The sequence below is a fragment of the Coloeus monedula genome (genome assembly GCF_965178545.1).
Source record: "Coloeus monedula genome assembly, chromosome: 2".
Lineage (NCBI taxonomy): Eukaryota > Metazoa > Chordata > Aves > Passeriformes > Corvidae > Coloeus > Coloeus monedula.
This window is the reverse complement of record NC_138782.1, coordinates 20589828-20608105: the sequence shown is the minus strand read 5'-3', so window position 1 is coordinate 20608105 and position 18278 is coordinate 20589828. Positions and strand designations below refer to the sequence as shown.

Sequence of the window (18278 nt, the reverse complement as noted above, 5' to 3'; positions counted from 1 at the left end):
TTGCATGTAAAGATTTGGGTTCTTTTCCTTATAGCCCTTCAAAGAACACCCAAGAAGCGAGGGGTGGAGCGGGCGCGCTCCTCTTACCACCTTTCGGGGCGCTTCAGCGAAGAGGAAGAGGCTGGCGGCTGGCGTCGCGGGAGAACTACAAGTCCCGTGAGGCAGCGGGCGGCGCATGCGCGATGAGCGCGGCGGAGGCGGCAGGCGGAGCGCGCCTGCGCGCTGGCGCCCGCGGCGGTGGCGGGAAGCGCGGCTGAGGTAACGCGGGGCCGTGGGTCGTGAGAACCGCGGGGTGCACGGGCGGGCCTGAGGGCGAGGGAAGGCCAAGGGGAGGGGAAGGAAGGAGGGACGGGGCTGGTGCTCCCCTGGCCCAACCTGCCCCCGGGTCCGGCAGCGAGCAGCCCGCATGGCCGGGCTGCCGTGGCTGGGCATGCCCGCGTCCGGCGGTGCTTCTTGTCCGGAGTGGTTTATCTCCCTCTGCACGAGAGCGGGCTTATTTTATCTGGGATTTTTCAGACACCTGGAGCCCATGTAGGAAGTTTGTCTGCCTGAGGGCACTTGGTGGTCACTGGTGTTGGCCCAGCTCTTTCACAGATCGCAGAAAACGCTAACTTCGTGTTACAGCCCTATTCCCCACTAGTTCCATTCCCAGTGCTGATCTGCGAATGAAGCTTGAACTGGGAACTGAAGCTTGTTGGTTAAGGGTAGCTCTGTGGGCTTGTGCTTTAAACGGGTTGATAAGTTGTCTCTCTTTGTGCCCTAAACATCCCAAAAGAGGGAGGTGTATTTTTAACCTGGATAGGTTCAATAATGTAGTTTGCAAACTTCAGGGAACTCACAGTTATACCTTCATCAGTGGGTTTGTTCTCCTCAAATTAGGGACACGGGGCAACAGATCTGCAGGTGTGTTTAGCAGTGCTCTTTTTCTGAAGTAAGCCAGTGCTTTGTTTTCTTGCTGGATAGGTGGCTGTGGAGAAAAAGCCATACTGGTTATTGTCTGAAACCACAGCTGGAGGTAGGTTTTTATGGATGTAATCCTTTATATTTCCTTCCGTTAAACCATTCCTATCCTGGAAAAAAACTGCCTCAGTTGTGTTAGCTCAGTTATTGTTGGAGCTGCAAAGTCAACTTGCTTGAGAAAGTTAAGTCCTCCTGATTTTTTTTTTTTTTAACCTCCAGATTACTTTAATTTTTTTTTTCTGTTCTCTGGTGTGGCTCATCGTGCAACACTTGATGCAATTCTGCCAGTCTTCAATACAAATGCTTTCAGAGAGAAGGGAGACACTTCCCTAGAGGGAAATCTCAGTTAAATTCTGTTATTTATGTGCAAGAGTAGATCCCAACCATTCCATTTGTTTCTTGTAAGTTATCTGCACAGAAATGCCACTGTGATTTCTTGAAAAACACATGATTCTTTATTCAGCTGGGCACAAGGGTTCCCTATTTCTAAGCAATCCTAGAACCTCTTTCCTTTTATAAAACAGGACAGCAGCTGGCAAACTCTCCCTTTCCTGGTGGTTCTGTTCATACAGTGCACAAACATTTCCTCAGGTATTGGAAATTCCACAGGTATATTCCCCAGCACAATGTAGGCTGTTAACTCAAAATTCAGACTATTCACTGAAGCATTGTGTTGCAGTAAGTTAATTCTAGAGCTCATAAGATTCCGTATTTCAATAGCTCCGTGATTCAAAACACTGATCTGGTATAAATTTATTCCTTAGAACATGTTGAGGGAGCAGCTTACTACAGGTGAACTTATGCGGAATCAGTTATCCTCTTGCTTCCTGCAGCTGGCATAAAGCCAGAATAAACTTCTTTTGTGCTGTGGCTTTATGGAACAAAGCCGCAGTCACTGGCCCAACGTTTTCTGATAATAATCATCAAATAATAGCCCAAGAAACTACAGGCTTGGATACTGTTAACACTGGAATAAGAACATGTTTTTCCTCTTTTATTCTAAATCCCAGCTCTAGCAGCTCTATTTAGAGGTAAGCCCTAAGAGAGGAGAGATTAATTTTTCTGCACTGCTTTTTAGGATTTGCTGTTGAGAGGTTACTTTTGTATCAGTTGCATGCCACCAGGTTACAGCACAGGTTGTATTTGCCCAAGCCCCCCAAAGAGTGTGAGAATGTAAAGCCAGTGAGGAGAAAAGCAGTGTATCTGCCTGCTCCTGATTAAACTGGTACCCCTGCATGGCTTTGTCCTTCACAGCTGAAGGACAATATTTATGGATCCCGAGTCCAAAGTCTCAGCCTCCTGCTGGGAGATGCCTTGTTCTAATCAGCTGCCCTGTTTTTGGAAACTTCTGTGACAGATGCTCACCCCCACGCCGTGCCCACTGCAGCTCTGGGATCTGTCCACACAAAATAACTCCCCGTGGTTTTGTTTCCCGTGGCGCCCACGGCTCGGGCGGCGTGGGAAGCGCTGTGTGAGGAGTGTGGGGAAGGAAGAGAGCGACGTGGAAGGATTGTCAGGAACAGAATGCTGCTGTTAGCTGGCAGTGAGCAGGGATTCTGTCTTTGCAGTGGATGGAGGGAGCTTTGGAATGGTAAACACATCAGTAAGAGAATGGGGCCTCAATTCTGCGTGTGAAATGCTGCTATGGAAGTGTTGCATTTTATCCATGTGCAAAAACCTTCCTAGGGCTCAGCACTGCAGTTCCAGTGCAGCTCTAGCAGGTGTGCTGAGACTGGTATTGCTTGTATGCTGTTCTTGCTTTTAAATTTCCTAAGTGTCTTAGAGCACAGCTATGGTTGAAACTTGGTTTAGAAAAATACTTTTATATTTTATTCTGAACTTTAAAAAAAAAAATCTTTGAATCTGAAAATACTCGCAGTGCATCTGGTTTCTCTTTGGCTTTTCTAGCTTCAAGTTTCACAGTTGTATATCCTGCTGTCTGTTTTCTCCTAGGTATACAAAAGAAAAATGTGGGTTTATACCCCATAAGGTACCTTGTCCCCACAATCCCCTTAAGTTGGTCATTCACTATAAACTTAAAAGTTTTAATACCTCACAGCAATGGATTAGCTTCAGTCTCCTCTCTGTAGCTTTTATTTCCCCCTCCCTCTTTTGGGGGGTTGTTTGTGGCAGATCAGGTTTTTGTGCCTACCTCCATGGCAGTTCTGATACTGTTGCTGTAGGGATGTCCTGTGATGCAACTTTTGCTGCTTGCAACAAATCTTCAAGTGTTTCAGATTTCAGATTTGTCAGGCCAGCAGCTGTTCTTTTCGGGAGCAATTCCTCTTTTCCTTGCTCATTGAGTCTTTCTCTTATTTATCTGAAGAGTAAAGGTGGTACAAGGTGTATGAAGACACTTTGGGCATAGCAATTCTTTGTTTGGCAAAGGGCAAGAATAGGATGGTGGCAGAGTTTTGTGACTCTGGAAATCACAAATTTCTTTTTCCACAGGAGGAAAAAATATGGTAACCCACAGACTGTTCCTGACAGAAGGAAGAAAACTCTAACTGCTCACAAACACTTCTTGTCAGGATGCAATTCCTACAGATTCTGTCCAGGAAAGCAGGGAGCCTGGAAATGCTTTTTCAAATACTGTTTTGCCAAAAGCAATTCCCATACACGTGTCTGTCTACCTCTGCATATGTTTATAGTAAAAAGAAAAAAGGAAACAGTTATGAACAAGTCGACCAAGAAAAATACAAGAACTTGGTCCATTCTGTTACATCCTACAAAACCAGCGCCCAAACACCAGAGACAATACTTGAGGAGGACAATTGGTTATATGGGCCACCAAATAAACACAGACCACCAATTAAAGCTGGGACAAAAACTCCCAAGAACTGGGTTCCTTTAATAAACCCCAGCAAGAGAATTCTTCCTGTCAGCAGTGATTCAAATGTCCCCATGAAAATCGGGTTACAAAGAGCAAAGATGCCCAGTGTTACCCGCATCCTTCAAGAAACCCTCTCTCCACAGCAAGTCTTTTATCTGGAAAGATGGAAGAATAAAATGATAGAGGAACTTGGAAAAGAGGGATTTGAAGAGTATACCAAAAGTAAGTCTAGCCACAGTGTGATTGCAGAGTAGAAGCAGTATGGATTTCTGGCAGGTACATTAGGCCAAGTGGTTTGGAAATCCATGAAGTTGTTTCCATTTCATGAGAGCATGTTGTGAGTGTACCTGTTACCAATGAGCCTAAGCTCTGGTCTTTGTTCTAGGACCAGGAAAATGGATTTAGAAATTTGTGGAAAACAAGAATCAGACTGTAAACATACTTTGCTCAATCCTTTCTGACTTCCCTTTAGTTCTCTATTTGCCAGTATCTATTTAGAAATTGATATTTTCCAGCTGGTATTACTGAGCCTCTTTGCTGTTACAAAGCTGCTTGGTGACAAGATGGAAATAGGCATTTTGAACTCCTAAAATCCTGAGTGTTTAAAAATCAATGTGCCTTGCTGTTTATGGTGAAGTTTTTCAGTAACTGTTTAGTTTATCCAGTGTATGTATGAGTAATCAATGAGACTAAAAAAAACAAAGTAAGCATTAATATAAGGGATATATTTTATTTATATATTTTTTCATTTATTTATAATTTTACTATTGACAATTTATTTTCTGTTTCTTTTCCTTCTCCCCACACCCTCAAACTTTCAGTACAAAAGCCAGGACTGGTTTAAGAGCTGCATTGTGTAAAGTGTAGGATACAAATCTAAAGTAGTGTCTAAAATGTGAGGGGGTTTTCCCATTTTTCTTAGATCTTTTTCTCCAGGGAGAGCTCTTCCATTCAGCTTTGGAATCAATTTTCCTGTCTGAAGAGAAGGCAGCTAAGGAGCAGGGCAAAGATGATGTCGTGGCTGGCTACTTATCCAGCGTGGAACATGTCTTAGGAGACATCAGCGAGGTGAAGGCTCTGGAAAGCAGAGTTCAGCACGAGACCCTGCAGTACCTGGGCCTGGTCGACTGCGTGGCCAAGTATCGGTGAGGTGCCCTTCCCTCAGACTCCTGTGGTGCCCCTGGTGCTCTGGAGGCCGGGGTGTGACTGGGGGAAGCTGGACAGAGCTCTAGGACTGGCAAAATGGAGGAACTCCCCTGGATGAACCTGATCTGTTTTTTCTGGTGGAGAGTTCCTTACTGCAGAAGGGATAGGTTTAAGCAATCATCAGCACTTTCCAGGAGCTGTGGCAGGTTTTAGTAAGCTTTGGTTTTTAGGATCTAAACTGCCAGCGAAAGAGACTTGTTTAGAGATAATAATGAGCAACATGACATCAGGGTGAAACAGGCTGAGAGTGAGAAGTCTGTATGTGCTGTGTCATTCCTGTTTTCTTACTTGTGACCAAATTGAAGTTTAAAGCATTGTCCTATTTTGTTCTCCTGTGCAGGGGCCGATTGTGTGTGATCGACTGGAAAACTTCGGAGAAACCAAAGCCATTTCTGCAGAATACTTATGACAACCCATTACAGGTTGCAGCATATATTGGAGCCATAAATCATGATGCCAATTATGACTTCCAGGTCAGTAGGCCTGCTACATGTCGAGACAAGCAGCAACACCTGTGTTATCTTCATTTCTTCCTGCCTGTAGAACCTGCTGTCCGTCATGCATGTGTTGGTAGGATTTGTAACAAAGGAGCCCAGTCCTAGATCAGGTTAAGCTGGCATACTGTGAAATAATTCCACTACTCCTGCTAATCCTGCTGCCCTTGGCCGCCAGTAGTGAATTTTCAGTGGTTTTAAGGAAGTGCTCAGTGGAACCAAGGGATGCTTAGATGAACTCCCAGGGACTTGGCATCTGGGTGATCCCCTGTGCTCTGTCCTGTGTGTTTTTTTCCTTGTGTCAAGGGTAGGAAGAGGCAGGGGAAGAAATAAAGCAAAAGAGCTTGCAAACAAGAAAATGGTGAGGGAGGGCCTTACCTGCATCGTGTCTTGCTGAATCCCACTAGCAAATTAAGGACTGAGTGTCGCACTTGTGTCTGGAAGCTGTACTGTTTCCTCAGGGAGAAGTAGTGAATCACTTCATCAGAAGACAGTGGAATAATGTTTTTAAAGACTCCAAAAGCATTTCTAGCCTGTCTGCTTGGCCCAAACAATTTTTACCTCAATACAAATATTGAAGGGGGGAAATACGAAGCAGAAGAGAGCAGGTTGATTCATTTGCTGTGCAAAGGGCTTTCTAGAATACTGTAGAGGTCAGTAAACACAAGCACAATCTACAGACATGATCCTTACAGAGTGAAATACGGGCTGGAATTCTGCCATTAGCTTCCTGCCCCCCCACTGCCAGTGGCTGTTTGGGATTTGGGATTTGTCAGGTATGAAAGATGTCAGAACATACCTAAGTAACCATTTTTATCCAGACTGAAGCTGGAGAGTGGCACCAGTCTGGTTGTATGGCCCCAGGCAAAGCCTCCTCAGTCTCTGGCAATTTTCCTGGCATCTGCAGGATTTAAATATCACTCATCCTCAGAGTTCATGTCCCCTGGTTTCCACTGAAGTTACTCAGAACTTTGGGCTTGGGGTTTTTTGGAGCATTTGAATGTTAAGTCTCCAAGTGTTTTATGGTGAGCTATTGCCCCTTTTTATTCCTCATTTCTTGTGTGAGATGTGTATGTTAGGAAGATGTTTTGCAGTGAGGTTTAGCTCTTTGGGTTGCCTACAAATGTTGGATTTCTGCCAGCCCCCTGTTTGTGCTGCAGGTTCGCTGTGGGCTCGTTGTGGTTGCCTACAAGAATGGCTCTCCAGCACATCCACATTTCATGGATCCTGACCTGTGCTCACAGTACTGGAGTAAGTGGCTCTTGCGCCTGGAGGAGTACATGGACAAAAACTGACCCAGACTAAGCACGAGCAAATGGTCTGAGCACAGAGACAAAGGAAGAACCTTTTTTTTAAATATACCACTTTCCTATTCTTTTTTGAGTAACTTTGGCTAATTTCTTACTAGCAGGGTTCCCCTCTCTCCCCTCCCAAAAAGGTGAGCAACTTTCAAATGGGGAATATCTGTTTGCTTATACTGTAGGTGACCTCAGTGGTCCAGGCAGAACAAAGCCAACTTATTTAGCCTCTTTTTTTATCCCACACAGTTTATACAGCCTGAGGTTGATAGAAGAGTTTCTATCATCAAGTAAAAATGCTTGATCAAATCATCTTTCTTTTGTGATTTTTGAGGGAAAAAAAATGTTGCAGAACTGAGTCTTTGAAAATGAAGTTGGTGAACTAAAGCAAGACAACGTCTGCAATGTGTGAGCTGAGAGAAATGCAAATGATAAAGAAATTGATATGGTAGACTGGGTTTCAGTCAGTTCTCGCTCATGCCATCATCAGGCTTGTTACTATTTGTGGTTTTTCTTACAGCTACAACTGGAAAACCTGTGCTGAGGGTTTTAATGAAATAGCTCTTATTTAGAATACTACAGCAAAGTGACCACTTAACAAAAGTGGCTCAGAAAGGGAGGAACAGAATTGTAACCAATGCTCACAGAAATTTCCAGCAAGTGTTCTGAGAGGTGGGAACATTAGCTGCTGCTAGTGGCTCCTCCTGCAGGTTTCTTAACAGCCAGCCCACAGAACAGCACTGTGAAACGGGCTCTGTGCCTTGGCTTGCGAGCTCTGTGCTGCCACTGCCTTGAGCTCTCCTGACTGCTGTGGGTGTGATCCAACATGGAGCCCACCCCTGTGGAATGATCCCCAGTGTCACGTGAGTTTCTGTATCAAAGCAGGCCTGTGGCTGTGAAGCCAGGCCTTCTGAGGGGTGAAGAGCTGCTGGTTGGGTTTCTGTTTATGGGTTTCTGTTTGTTTGGGTTTGTTTGGTTTTTTTTTCCAAGTAAGTTTGTGAATAAATGTTTTGAAACAGAAAAAAACTTTACTTTTGAAGCATATAAAATCAGGTCTGTAAAGCAGAGAAAATAAGCCTTGATCATGTCAGGCCGTGCTGCTCTGGAAGGCTTTTTTCCTCATTCTCTTTGTCTTCTATGAATTGTATGTATGGATTTTCACAAGACTACTGCAGCTTACAAATAAAATTTTGACCAACCCCTAAGCTTCAAGAAAATCAGCCAGAACCATAGCTAAAACCCCAGAAATTTAAACCTCTGTGCTGCTTAATCTTGTGCCTCCAGATTACTGAACTGTGGAAATCTGTGCAGTGAAACTGAGTTAGAGTGGTACTTGCTTATTCAAACCTGGCCTAGTGATGTCATAACTCTGCTTAATTAGATTTCTAAAAAGACAAACCATGGGGACTGAAAAGCTGGTTCAGAGATGACACCATTAAAACACATCACATGTGTTCCGAAGTCCTACCTGTTTAACAAGGATCTTCCCAGAGCACAAAGTGTTAGCAGGTGGCTGGTTTAATGTCACTGAACAGTGTCAGTGTTCTGTGAAAGACAGTTTGTGAATACAAAGAGGGTGGGCAGAGGTAGGAGGTGATAAAAGGTACTGAAATCCCTGGGTTGGTTGGGATTGGGTAGAGGAGGGCAGTGCTGAACTGCTGGGCAATGTTTGGGTGGGATTGCTTTCTTCATCAGTACATCACTCAGCCATTAGATGTCTCTGAACCATGTAAATGCTCAGCCTCATCCTGCCCCCTCATGAATAAGGACCAGGCTGGAGCCTGGGCAGTGTTGTTGGCTGGCACCTGTTGGATTTGTGTCCATTTGTTTAAGAAAATCCCCGTGCTTGAGGGAGGCTGCCAGCAAAGTCATTTTGTAAACCTAAGTCCCAGCTGAGTCTGTACCTCAGAGAGCCAGGAGGAGGCAGCCAGCCTTCAAAGACAGCAGCGGTGGGAGTCACCGTGTCTGGCACTTCTGAAAGCCTGGCTGCTGCCTTGGGCATCCCTGGCTGAGCTCTGGAGCATTTCTGGAGTAGCACAAGCTGGTTTGTCCTGTAACAGGACTGGCAGGTGGCTGTCACCAGTGTCACACAAACCCAAACGCACTTTGTGAACAGTTTCAGTTAAGCTGCCAGACTGTTCAAGTGCTGTGCCCAGGGCACTGCTACAGGCACTCTCTGTCCTCTGCAGACAAACCTGCCAGGCAACCAGGGCACTTACTTCAGCTCTGACATCCAGCTTTCCAGAGCTTTGCTCTCCATCCAGAGTGGGTTTTCCCTTGTGCCCTGCTACCTGCTCCCTTTCTGTTTTGCTGTGAATCCTTTCTGTGCACACCTCACTGTGCCTGTGGTTCTGTCAGCAGGGATGTGCTGTGGCAGTGGCACAGGAGGGAGAGCAAAAGCAACATGTGGTGCAGGAGGGATAAAAAACCAGCCCATGCATGCAGGTACACACACAAAATATGTCTCTGGCTGGAGAGGAAGGGTTTCAGCCACAGCTCTGCTGTGCCAGGGGAAGGGCTGAGGTTTCAGAGGAGCTGAGCACACAAATCCCATGCAGTCAGGTGAACATTAATCCCATTGCAGGGTGAGCAACCTTCCCTTTACACTGTTCAGTTATAAGACCTGGGGGTCGGTGCACAGGCTTCAGTTCTTCCTGTAAAGTCAGGATCTCCTAATTTACCTCAGATGCTTTTTTTCCCTCAGCAACTTCCCATTTATTAAAGTATTCTACAAACTTTCCTGCTACATAGGATAAGTTTGTTCTTAGCACAGTGGCATCACTTTATTATCCTCGTTTTCAAGGGCCCAAGCACCAACAGTTGTGTTGAATAAAGTATTAATATCCTTAGGAATGTTTTGAAGACCCCTAGAAGTTTTTCCCCATGAAAACCCAAGCAGGTGCCTGTACAAAATTGAAGCAAGTTGAAAAGATTTTTTTACAATTCTTGCAAAGTTGCTCAGAATCTCTCATTTTAGCAGCAGTGACTTTGAAGGTCCTGGCTGTGCCTGACTTTGTATTTTAGGTGGGAGGAGCCTTCTACATTGACAGTGGTCATAGAGGAGCAGCCAGATTGGTGCCTGCAGTTTTGCACTGATCTCCTGAAGAAGACACAAGCTCAGCCCCACTTTTCATGGCATTGTTGTATTAACGAACAGGCACTTGAATATAAAAGAGAAAAAAAAATCCCCAAACACACACACACACACACCATAAAATATGCACAAAATTGCATTTCATCATGACAGAAAATACTTCTTTTCAAGTCCTTACAGTGCTTTCTTTGGGTTTCTGGGTTGATACTGGTGTATGTTAAAAGGATGTGGTCATAATCCTCAAAGTGAGCATGACAAATCCAGAAATGTCAGAGTTGATTTCACTTGGATATCAACATGACAAAAGTAAATTCATGGCTTAAAGTACCTAAGACACAACCAAAAGTCTGCCCTGGAATAATGTCATTTGCTAGTAGAGAAACTTTGGGAAGAAAACGTTCTGCATCCTTTGAGAAGAGTTTTCAACTCACCTTGGATCCCACTTCCATAACTTGTTAGCAGACTGCACAGGGGGCAGAGTTAAGGGTATTTGCACATTTTAACTCATTTGCTGATGCAATGCACTCCTGTTCTTAAGGCACTTTAATTAATGTTGCATAGAGTACCCCTCTTACCCAACACTTTTCACCCAAACCTCTCATAAGTAGTTTGCACAGGAGGTAACAGTTATTAACTTTACAAAATACACTGGGGAAAGGTGAACTGATTTGTCAGGGGTGTTCAGACCTGTGGTAGAGCTGGAACAGAAAAACAGGTTGCCCAAATGTCAGTTCAGTAAATACTCCATCTGAGAGGTGACAGCCTTTGCAAGCATTCCATTTTTATTGGCCAGATAAAAAAAAAGTCTGATGCTTCCATCACAAATGGGAATATTTCTGTCAAGTTGAGGTTTTACCAACATCAAGAGAGTCCCGTTAACAAAAGCATCCCTTTAATTTCAGGTGATCCTTTCAAAATTGTTCTTAAAAAAATAATATATATAGTCCTACATGTAAACTTCATTGCTGTCGAGCACTGCGAGCCCCCGTGTCACTCGTCCTTGCCATCCTCTTTGGAGTTCCTCTGCAGGACGGGGCTCAGTTTGGTTTGCAGAACAGCTGCGAGTTTTTTGGAGGTTTTCTTCAGGAAGGCGCTGCCGGGGTGGACGCCGCTGACGTGCAGGTACAGGTCCTCCTGCGTGGGGCCCGTGTAGCCACAGTCCTCGCACACGTACAGCTTGTCCCTCCTCTGCTTGTAGGCGTACTGCTGCTGCACGCCGTGGATCTTCTTCAGGTGCGACTCCAGCGAGCAGCGCTGCGTGAAGGCCTTGTTGCAAACCTCACACTTGTAAGGACGAATCCCTGCAGCGGGAAAACACAGGGGTTACCATCCCGAGTTGTGTCTCCTCACCTCAGCTGCTGAGTACGTATCTAGCAGCCCAGGAACTACCTCTCTAAACAAAACATCCTGCTTTCAGGCTAAGGTGTTCAGGAATGGGTTCTCATATTCAGGTATAGAAAACCGAGGAATGTTTTGAGAAGGCACAGACAGATGCTGAGGATAACAGATGCCCATTGGTGGTTGGTCCTAAGGCAGCCATTATCAACTCCTACGAAATTTATTTTAGACCCCTGACTATTTGAAATCCTGTAATTAGGTAAAACTATTGGTTTCAGATTTTATAATGAATAAAAACTTCTGTCTTGGTAAGACTTTAATTTTTCTCTTTTAGTTTAATGAGACTTCAGTGAACAGCAGTGAATGTCCAGCGATCCCAAGTGCTTCAAAGGAGCGAGAGCGCTTTCATACAATACAGATTTGATGACTGAGATTAGAAATTGTAGAAAAGAAGTGCCAGGAAGATGAAAGAAATAAGTCTGTGTGTTTCCAGAGGAGGGACAAGGAACTGACTTGTGATTTGAATGCCCAGACAACCAACATCACAAAAATTAATTTTACCACCCATCAACACTGATATAACAACAACAACCCCCCCCCCCCCCCCCCAGTACTTAAATAGCTGAGGATGTAGCAACACTTGAAAGAACCTAAACCAGCTGGAATTCCACTTACTAGACTAGATCAGTGAGTTTCCAAGCAAAAACCACCCTTAAAACTGATATAAGGAGTTACCTAACCCCTGCTTTTCCCCAGGGAAGATGGAATGCTAGGGTCTGGAAGATCAGACCTATAGTGAGCCAGGCAGAAATGGGTACACCAGGTTGGTCTGTTCGGACAGTTGTAACTTTGTGATTGCATTAAGTTACCAGTCAGGAGCTGATTTTTCTACCAGAAATCCAAGCTAAATAGAAGTTCCAATAAGCAGCATCTCAACTGCATTTTTGTTTAGTTAAAAGAGGTTATCCCAGTGCACCAGATTAAACTATCAAGACAAAAGCTTCCTAATGCCTGCTGCTGTGAAATTGCTTCATTTCCATTAAACTGCAGTTGGAGAGAAAGCCCAAACTGTCTTTAGAATTCACACACAAAAAGCTGTTTCATGCTCATTTGAAGGCAATTTAAACCTTCACCATCCTTGGTGCCTGCTCCAGTGCTCCATAGGCAGGAACAGAAGCACAGAAAGGGTAGTGCCAGGATGGCACAGCCCATCAGGACTGTGGGAACCTCTTCATCACCTAGGAATCATTTTAGATAATTTAGGAATCATTTTAAATGATTCTGACCAGAGACCCTCTTGGATTTAGTTTCTGACTCTCTGATGAGGGGACAGGTTGAAAAATCACTTCTTTTGGAAGCACTGACTCCACACTCCAGCCATACCCCAGTGGCAGCTCCCTGCTCACAGCCAGCAGCTCTCCTTTCCACATGAAAGCTTTGCAAACAAACCCAAACAGCCCAAAACATTGCCTCCAGCCAATGCCTTCCCATCCAAATGAGTGTCATTGGTTTTGGGGACTCTACTACTTAGAAACAGCTGCTGCCTACAAACATCCCTGTGTCACCTCTAGCAGTTCACCTGGTTAATGGGGCCTAAACCAACAAAGGGGCTCTGCAGAGCAAGCCCAAATAGTCTCCAGCTCCCACTGGGTGACCACACATCTGGAAAGATGGGATGTGCCTGTGAGATGTGGTGGATGAACCTTCTGGGTGCCCAACAGTGCGAAATCAAAGCCTGCTGGGAACAGCCAGCATTGCCCTCAGTGAGCATGGGGTTGATGTTTATTTAAGCCATTGCTTCCACCAAGAAAAAAAAGCCAATCAATCTGGCAGCCTTCTCCCTGCTCCAGGCTGAGGTAAGAACTTCTGGGAACAGTGAGCTGGATTTGAGGCAACAGAAACACAAGCACTGCTATTTGGGATGGACTCAGGAACTGACCCCACTGCAGAGTGGCCACAGACAGCACATCCCTCCAGCCTGGGGGAGGCACAGCATGAACCACACTCTGGTTTCTCCAGACGGTGCCAAAATCTAGCCATGATCCCATCCTGCCAACGATCAGCTGGGAAGGCTCTCAACAGCAAAAAGCCCGGGAAGCTGCTGCTCGTTGCCTCTAGAGGGCAAAGCGTTTTCATCGAGCTCCTGCCTCCACTCATCTCTGCACACTGATAACGTGCAGTGATTTGCTATCCCGGGGGGTTATCCTGGTGGGTTATCCCAGCTTCGATGCCCCAGGCATGGCAGCACAGGGCTGCCGTGCCTACACGAGGCATGGATGGCAGGTCCTGCAACCCTCACTGCTTCACACGGATTTCATTAGTTCTCCTCAGAGTTCATCATTCCCAGGACTTTTCCCCATCCATGCTCACATATTCCCCTTTTCTCCACTGCATCCTCACTATTTTTGGCAAATGTTGTTAACCAGGGCTTTGTGTTATGGTCTTGCCAGGTTACCCTCACCCTCTCCTTGTCCTTGTTCCATCCCACCCCTTCTCCCCGGAGCCTCCCACGGGTCCCCAGGGAACGCATTCTCACCAGTATGGGTCCGGACATGCCTTTTCAGATCAAAGGTGTCGTTGAAGCCTTTTCCACAGAAGGTGCACAAGTGTCTCTTCACCTGGCTGTGGCACTTGATGTGACGGTTGAGCATCCTCTGCAGGCGAAAGCCTTTTCCACACAGCTCGCAGCTATGCAGGGCAGCATCGTTACAGGTGCCCGTGGTGAACTGAGGAGTGGGAGAGGACTGTGTGAGCATTGGGATGAACAACAGAGCACCAACAGAAGAAATAAAGCGAAATAAGCAGGACTTATTGTGGCATTAAAAGAAATATTGGGATCTATTAGAAACGAAAAGTGAAAGCATTCGGGAGATTCCTGCGGGGTGAAACCTTCACGCTTTTCTTGCTATCAAGTGGGGGACTCAACGTGAACCGTTTGGGACTGAGGCATCTCTGGCCAGCTTGGATTCAGGGATTAAAACAAATTCTGTGTAATGCATTCCTTCCAGAGGCAGCAACCCTCGTCTGGCTACATCCATGAACAAGAGGGCTTCGGCTATGAGCACCTTTCTGTGGGACCACTCGTGTGTTTGCTCCTGCACTCAGCTGGTATCCTGGATGGAGAAGGGAAGTCCTCTCTGGTGTGAGAGAGTTGTGTTACGCAGCGCCTTCACTAGTCACGCCTCCAACTGCTCCGGGTCCCTCAAAAACCAGCCAGCAGTGATAAAAAGGTGGTTTTGGAGAGATAAGCCCAAGGCACGTTGTGCTGACTCAGCAGAGACTGAAACAATGGCCCTAATCTCCCTCCCCCGTTGGTGTCCCCGGCTCGTTAATTAACAGCAGGGTGACATTGGGGGGTAACCTCCTCATTCCTGCTCCTAGCACCGAAAGCATTTTGCCAACACCATGACATAACTAAAGAAGACGCTGATGATTCAGCTCCTGGGAAGATCGCTCCTCAGAGGAATGTCTGGAAAATGTAAATACTGCACTGCTGGTTTAATTATTCCTGGTAGAACACACGGACACTGTTAGACGCCCGGGATGAGCGAAAGCCAGCAGAGCAGACAGGACCACGGGCACACATCCATCAGCTGAAAAAATTCAGCTCTGCTGAAACGAGGTTTTGCTGTGACAGACATTAATTGCCCAGGTTAAATTATACAAAGTAGGTTAAAGTCAAACGGCGGGAGGACAGGCTCTTCACAAAGACGGGAATACATCTGGGGTTTCTTTTTCCTGAAGAGCCAGTTATTTTTCCCGGTCCTCCTCCTTTGCTTACTACCGAAGCAACGCTACTCGAAATTGTAAAGAAAGATTAAAGAAAACGGCAGCTGTGAAACCACGAGCTGTGAAACTGGAGGGGGAGCCATCTGGGAAGAATCTGTTGGGCAACAGGGCTATGACTCCACCTCAAGCAGCTGCATATAACCGGGGCGAAACCTAATCATGAGACTTAAGAACACGGTGACTGAAAGGCTGTCAGCCCGGCACAGACAATGGTAATTTTTACAGCTCCATCCAGCAAAGCAACAGCCAGGGTTTAACGAGGTGTTAACTACCAGTGGTAAACACATCTCCTCCTGCCTAGCACTGGGGTGGCCTGGCTCCAACTCTGCTGAGGGGACCCTGGACGTTCAGAGGGAGACGGCGCTGTTTGGGAGCTCGGTGTTGAGTTCTTAGGTACCACGAGGACCTGAGGCGCCGTGAGCAATTTGCCTTCTCAGCCTTGGGAGGGAAATCACTGCTCTGCTCTGCTGGTTCTGCCCAAGAACACCCAGACAGCCAGAGCTCCTGCCCTTGCAGCAAGAGAGGCTCTTCAGCAAACTCAGGGGACAGATGACTGCTTAATTTCACCCAAGACTGCAGGTCGACCTCAAGGTGGCAATGGTCTTTCACAGCTATGGAGGAGAACCTTCAGCTGCTTTCTTGATAGGTCAAGGTGTGAGGGGGCAGCGTGAAGATTCACCCAGCCCCTCTTGGTGAAGGCTTGAGTACAACCTAGAAGGCAGCTTTTAAGGAGGCCCCACGCTAAGGAACAAGATCCACCCACGCACCATGGGGCATGACTCCTAGCTGCCAGGGCTGGTCCTTCCTGGCTGGATTCAGAGCTCCTGCGGGAGCCGAGCCAAGGAGGTCAGGGGCAGCACGTCCCAGGCAAGGATAAGAGAAGGCAAAGGGCACTGGAAGATTATGGCACATCGCTTAGGAGGCTTGCCCTGCTGCTGCCATCCTACGGCCGGCTGTTCTCGCAGGCCTCCATCTCGGTGTGCGGGACAGGTGTTGTCCCCACTCACAAAGAGAGCCCAAGGGACAGTTGTCACCTGGTGTCCCCGGGCAGCAGCCAGGCCTTGACCTTGAACTGGGGTCATGCCATTGCCAGAGAAAGATGGTTGTGGTGCAGGCGTTTACCTTGATTTTTGACCTGACCATGGGGCGCTTGACGGCCAGGTCCAGCAGCATCCCCCCGGCCGTGCCCAGCTCGCCGGGGGCAGGTTGGGGCGTCGGGGGGTCGCTGGGCTCGGCGTCCCGGGTCCCGCTGCTGCCGCTGCTCTCCAGGCTGCAGCTGTCTTCATATCCCAGCAGCACGCAGCCGATCCCGCCTGCAACGGGGTGGGGATGCGATAAAGCGGGGGGACCCCGGAGCCGCGGGCAGGGCAGGGGAGGGAGGCGGCGGGCGGGAGCCGGCGGGCCCCGGTGTTTAACCTGCGGGCGGGCCGCTGGCGGCGGGGGAGGATCCCCGGCTCACGCTGCAATCGGAAACTCAAACACGAACGGTCCCAAAGTTCAAACAAGCCAGCTCCGCCGCCTTCCCGTTATACCCCGGGCAAGGGCAGGAGGAGCGGGAGGAGGAGGAGGAGGAGAGGGGGAGGCCAGGAATACATCACCCCCCCCTCCCGCCTGGGTCCTTCCTTCTCCTCCCCCAGCCACCTTTCTCATGCAAACGAGGTTTCCCACCTTCCTGGACACACACACACATTCCCCCCCACTTCCCCGCCCCGCCATACCCGAGGGCTCCCCGGGGTGGGAGACGCTGCCAGGCATGGGGGCGGCACGGCCCGGCGGGGCTGGCACCCCTGCCGCTGCCCGGGGACTTTTCCCCCGAGTGTTGTCCCCGTGCCCTCCACCGCGTTTCTCACAACTCTCTCTAAGCCGCCGCCCGCCCCCTCGGGGCTCCCCCGGCCCGGCAAAGCCCCCTCCCCAAATCGCCCCCTCGGCGGAGCGCGGGGACCCCGCTCCCTCCGTCTCTCCCGGCGGCGCCCGGCGCGGGGCGGCGGCCGCCGGCGCCGTACCTGGGATGTAGGTGTCGGCTCTCTCCTCGTCGGGCAGCCCATCCCAGCTGCGCACCGCCGGCTGCGGGCTCCGGCGCTTCACCAGGAAGGCTCTGGGCATGGCGAGGGCAGGGGGCACGGCTGGGCACGGAGCGCAGCGGCCGCTTCAGCCCCGCCGCCCGCCCGCAGCCCGACGGGGCGCGGGCGCTGCGCTGCCGTCCGGGGGAGCGGGACCGCACGCACCGGGCAGAGCCGCTGAGGCGCGGGGAGGGGAAGGGGAGGGGAGGAGAGGGGAGAGGGTGGGGGGGGGGAGGAAAGTTTCATAAGGTGGAATAGAAAAATGCACCAGGAAACTTGGGAAGGAGCATGCGTGCTGCAAACATAACGGTGTCAACAAGTCTGCTTACCTGTCCGACCGGTTGGAGCAGCTGAGCTTTGTTCCAGCCCTTCCTAAGGCATGAATGTTTGCAAAAGAATTTAACGTCTGAAAATTAAAAAAAGAAAAAAAAAAACCAAACAAACCAAAAAAACCAAACCAAAAACCCAAACGAAGAGGGGAGACCCCCGCTGCTGCCTGCCCGCGCCCCGCCGGCGGAGCCCCCGCCGGGCCGGACCCGCTGGCCCTTTCTCTGTCGCCGCACCGGGATGCCCTGCTGGGAATGCGGGCCAGGGTTGCTCCCCGTTCGCGGGTGCGGGTCCCGCCGCCCACGGGGGGCTCAGCGGAGACCCCCCCCGCGACAGCCCGTCGAGGGGAAGACTTGCCGAGGCGCCGGGAGAGGCCGAGCTGTCCTCGGGGCAGCAGCAGGAAGAGAAAGTTGTTATTATTTTTCTTAATGACCAGCCTTTCTTCTGTTAAGAAAAGAAGAAAAAAAAAAGATTTTTATTCTTTTTCAGTCATTGATCTAAAATTAAAAACGTGTCACAGCTTTTTCTCTCCCCCCCTCCTTTTTTTTTTTTTTTTAAATTTTTTTGCCTCTTGTCGTCTTCCCCCTCTTCCCAAAGTGGAAATGAAACAAAGACAAGAGGTTAGAGTATTGGGGAAGGAAGCAAAAGAAACAGAATAAAACCCACAAGAAGTCGGCGAGCAGAGCCTGTGCCTGGCGTGGCCTTGGGTGTTTAACAACATTCAGGGATTCCTTCTCCTGCCTCCTGTTCAATCTGCTTTTTTATTCAAAGCAGTGGAAATGCACTTGGTGCCTCCCTCCCCAAGCTCATCCCTGCGGCAGAGACGGCACCGGGCTGGAGCAGTTGCGGGAATGAGCACCAGGAGCTGTTTCCCCACAT

At 48.4% G+C, this 18278-nt stretch overlaps 2 protein-coding genes across 3 annotated transcripts; one reads left to right on the top strand and one right to left on the bottom strand.

Moving 5' to 3' along the window:
- The first annotated feature begins 238 nt into the window (after positions 1–238).
- Positions 239–7886, top strand: MGME1 (mitochondrial genome maintenance exonuclease 1). Of its 2 annotated transcripts, XM_082300347.1 has the most exons (6): positions 240–258; positions 964–1015; positions 3412–4015; positions 4716–4938; positions 5340–5472; positions 6654–7886. In XM_082300347.1, the coding sequence occupies exons 3-6, from the start codon at positions 3493–3495 to the stop codon at positions 6786–6788; spliced, it is 1014 nt and encodes a 337-aa protein (XP_082156473.1). In that variant the 5' UTR covers positions 240–258; positions 964–1015; positions 3412–3492; the 3' UTR covers positions 6789–7886. The 2 variants fall into 2 exon arrangements, with proteins under 2 accessions (XP_082156472.1, XP_082156473.1); XM_082300346.1 differs by lacking the exon at positions 964–1015 and having other exon boundaries at positions 239–258.
- Positions 7887–10875: 2989 nt separating this feature from the next.
- On the bottom strand, positions 10876–17318 carry OVOL2 (ovo like zinc finger 2; the record flags this gene model as incomplete). The annotated part of the gene is given in 5 exon segments (XM_082276977.1): positions 10876–11186; positions 13760–13949; positions 16135–16325; positions 17016–17153; positions 17156–17318. Coding segments are annotated over 5 exon segments (993 nt in total).
- Positions 17319–18278: the final 960 nt, after the last annotated feature.

Bases quoted from the DNA above. Each gene is read 5' to 3' on its own strand.
- MGME1 (XM_082300346.1), top strand. From the start codon at position 3,493: ATGCAATTCCTACAGATTCTGTCCAGGAAAGCAGGGAGCCTGGAAATG. The intron at 4,939-5,339 runs GTGAGGTGCCCT...TCTCCTGTGCAG, and splicing joins GACTGCGTGGCCAAGTATCG to GGGCCGATTGTGTGTGATCG. The intron at 5,473-6,653 runs GTCAGTAGGCCT...TTTGTGCTGCAG, and splicing joins ATGCCAATTATGACTTCCAG to GTTCGCTGTGGGCTCGTTGT.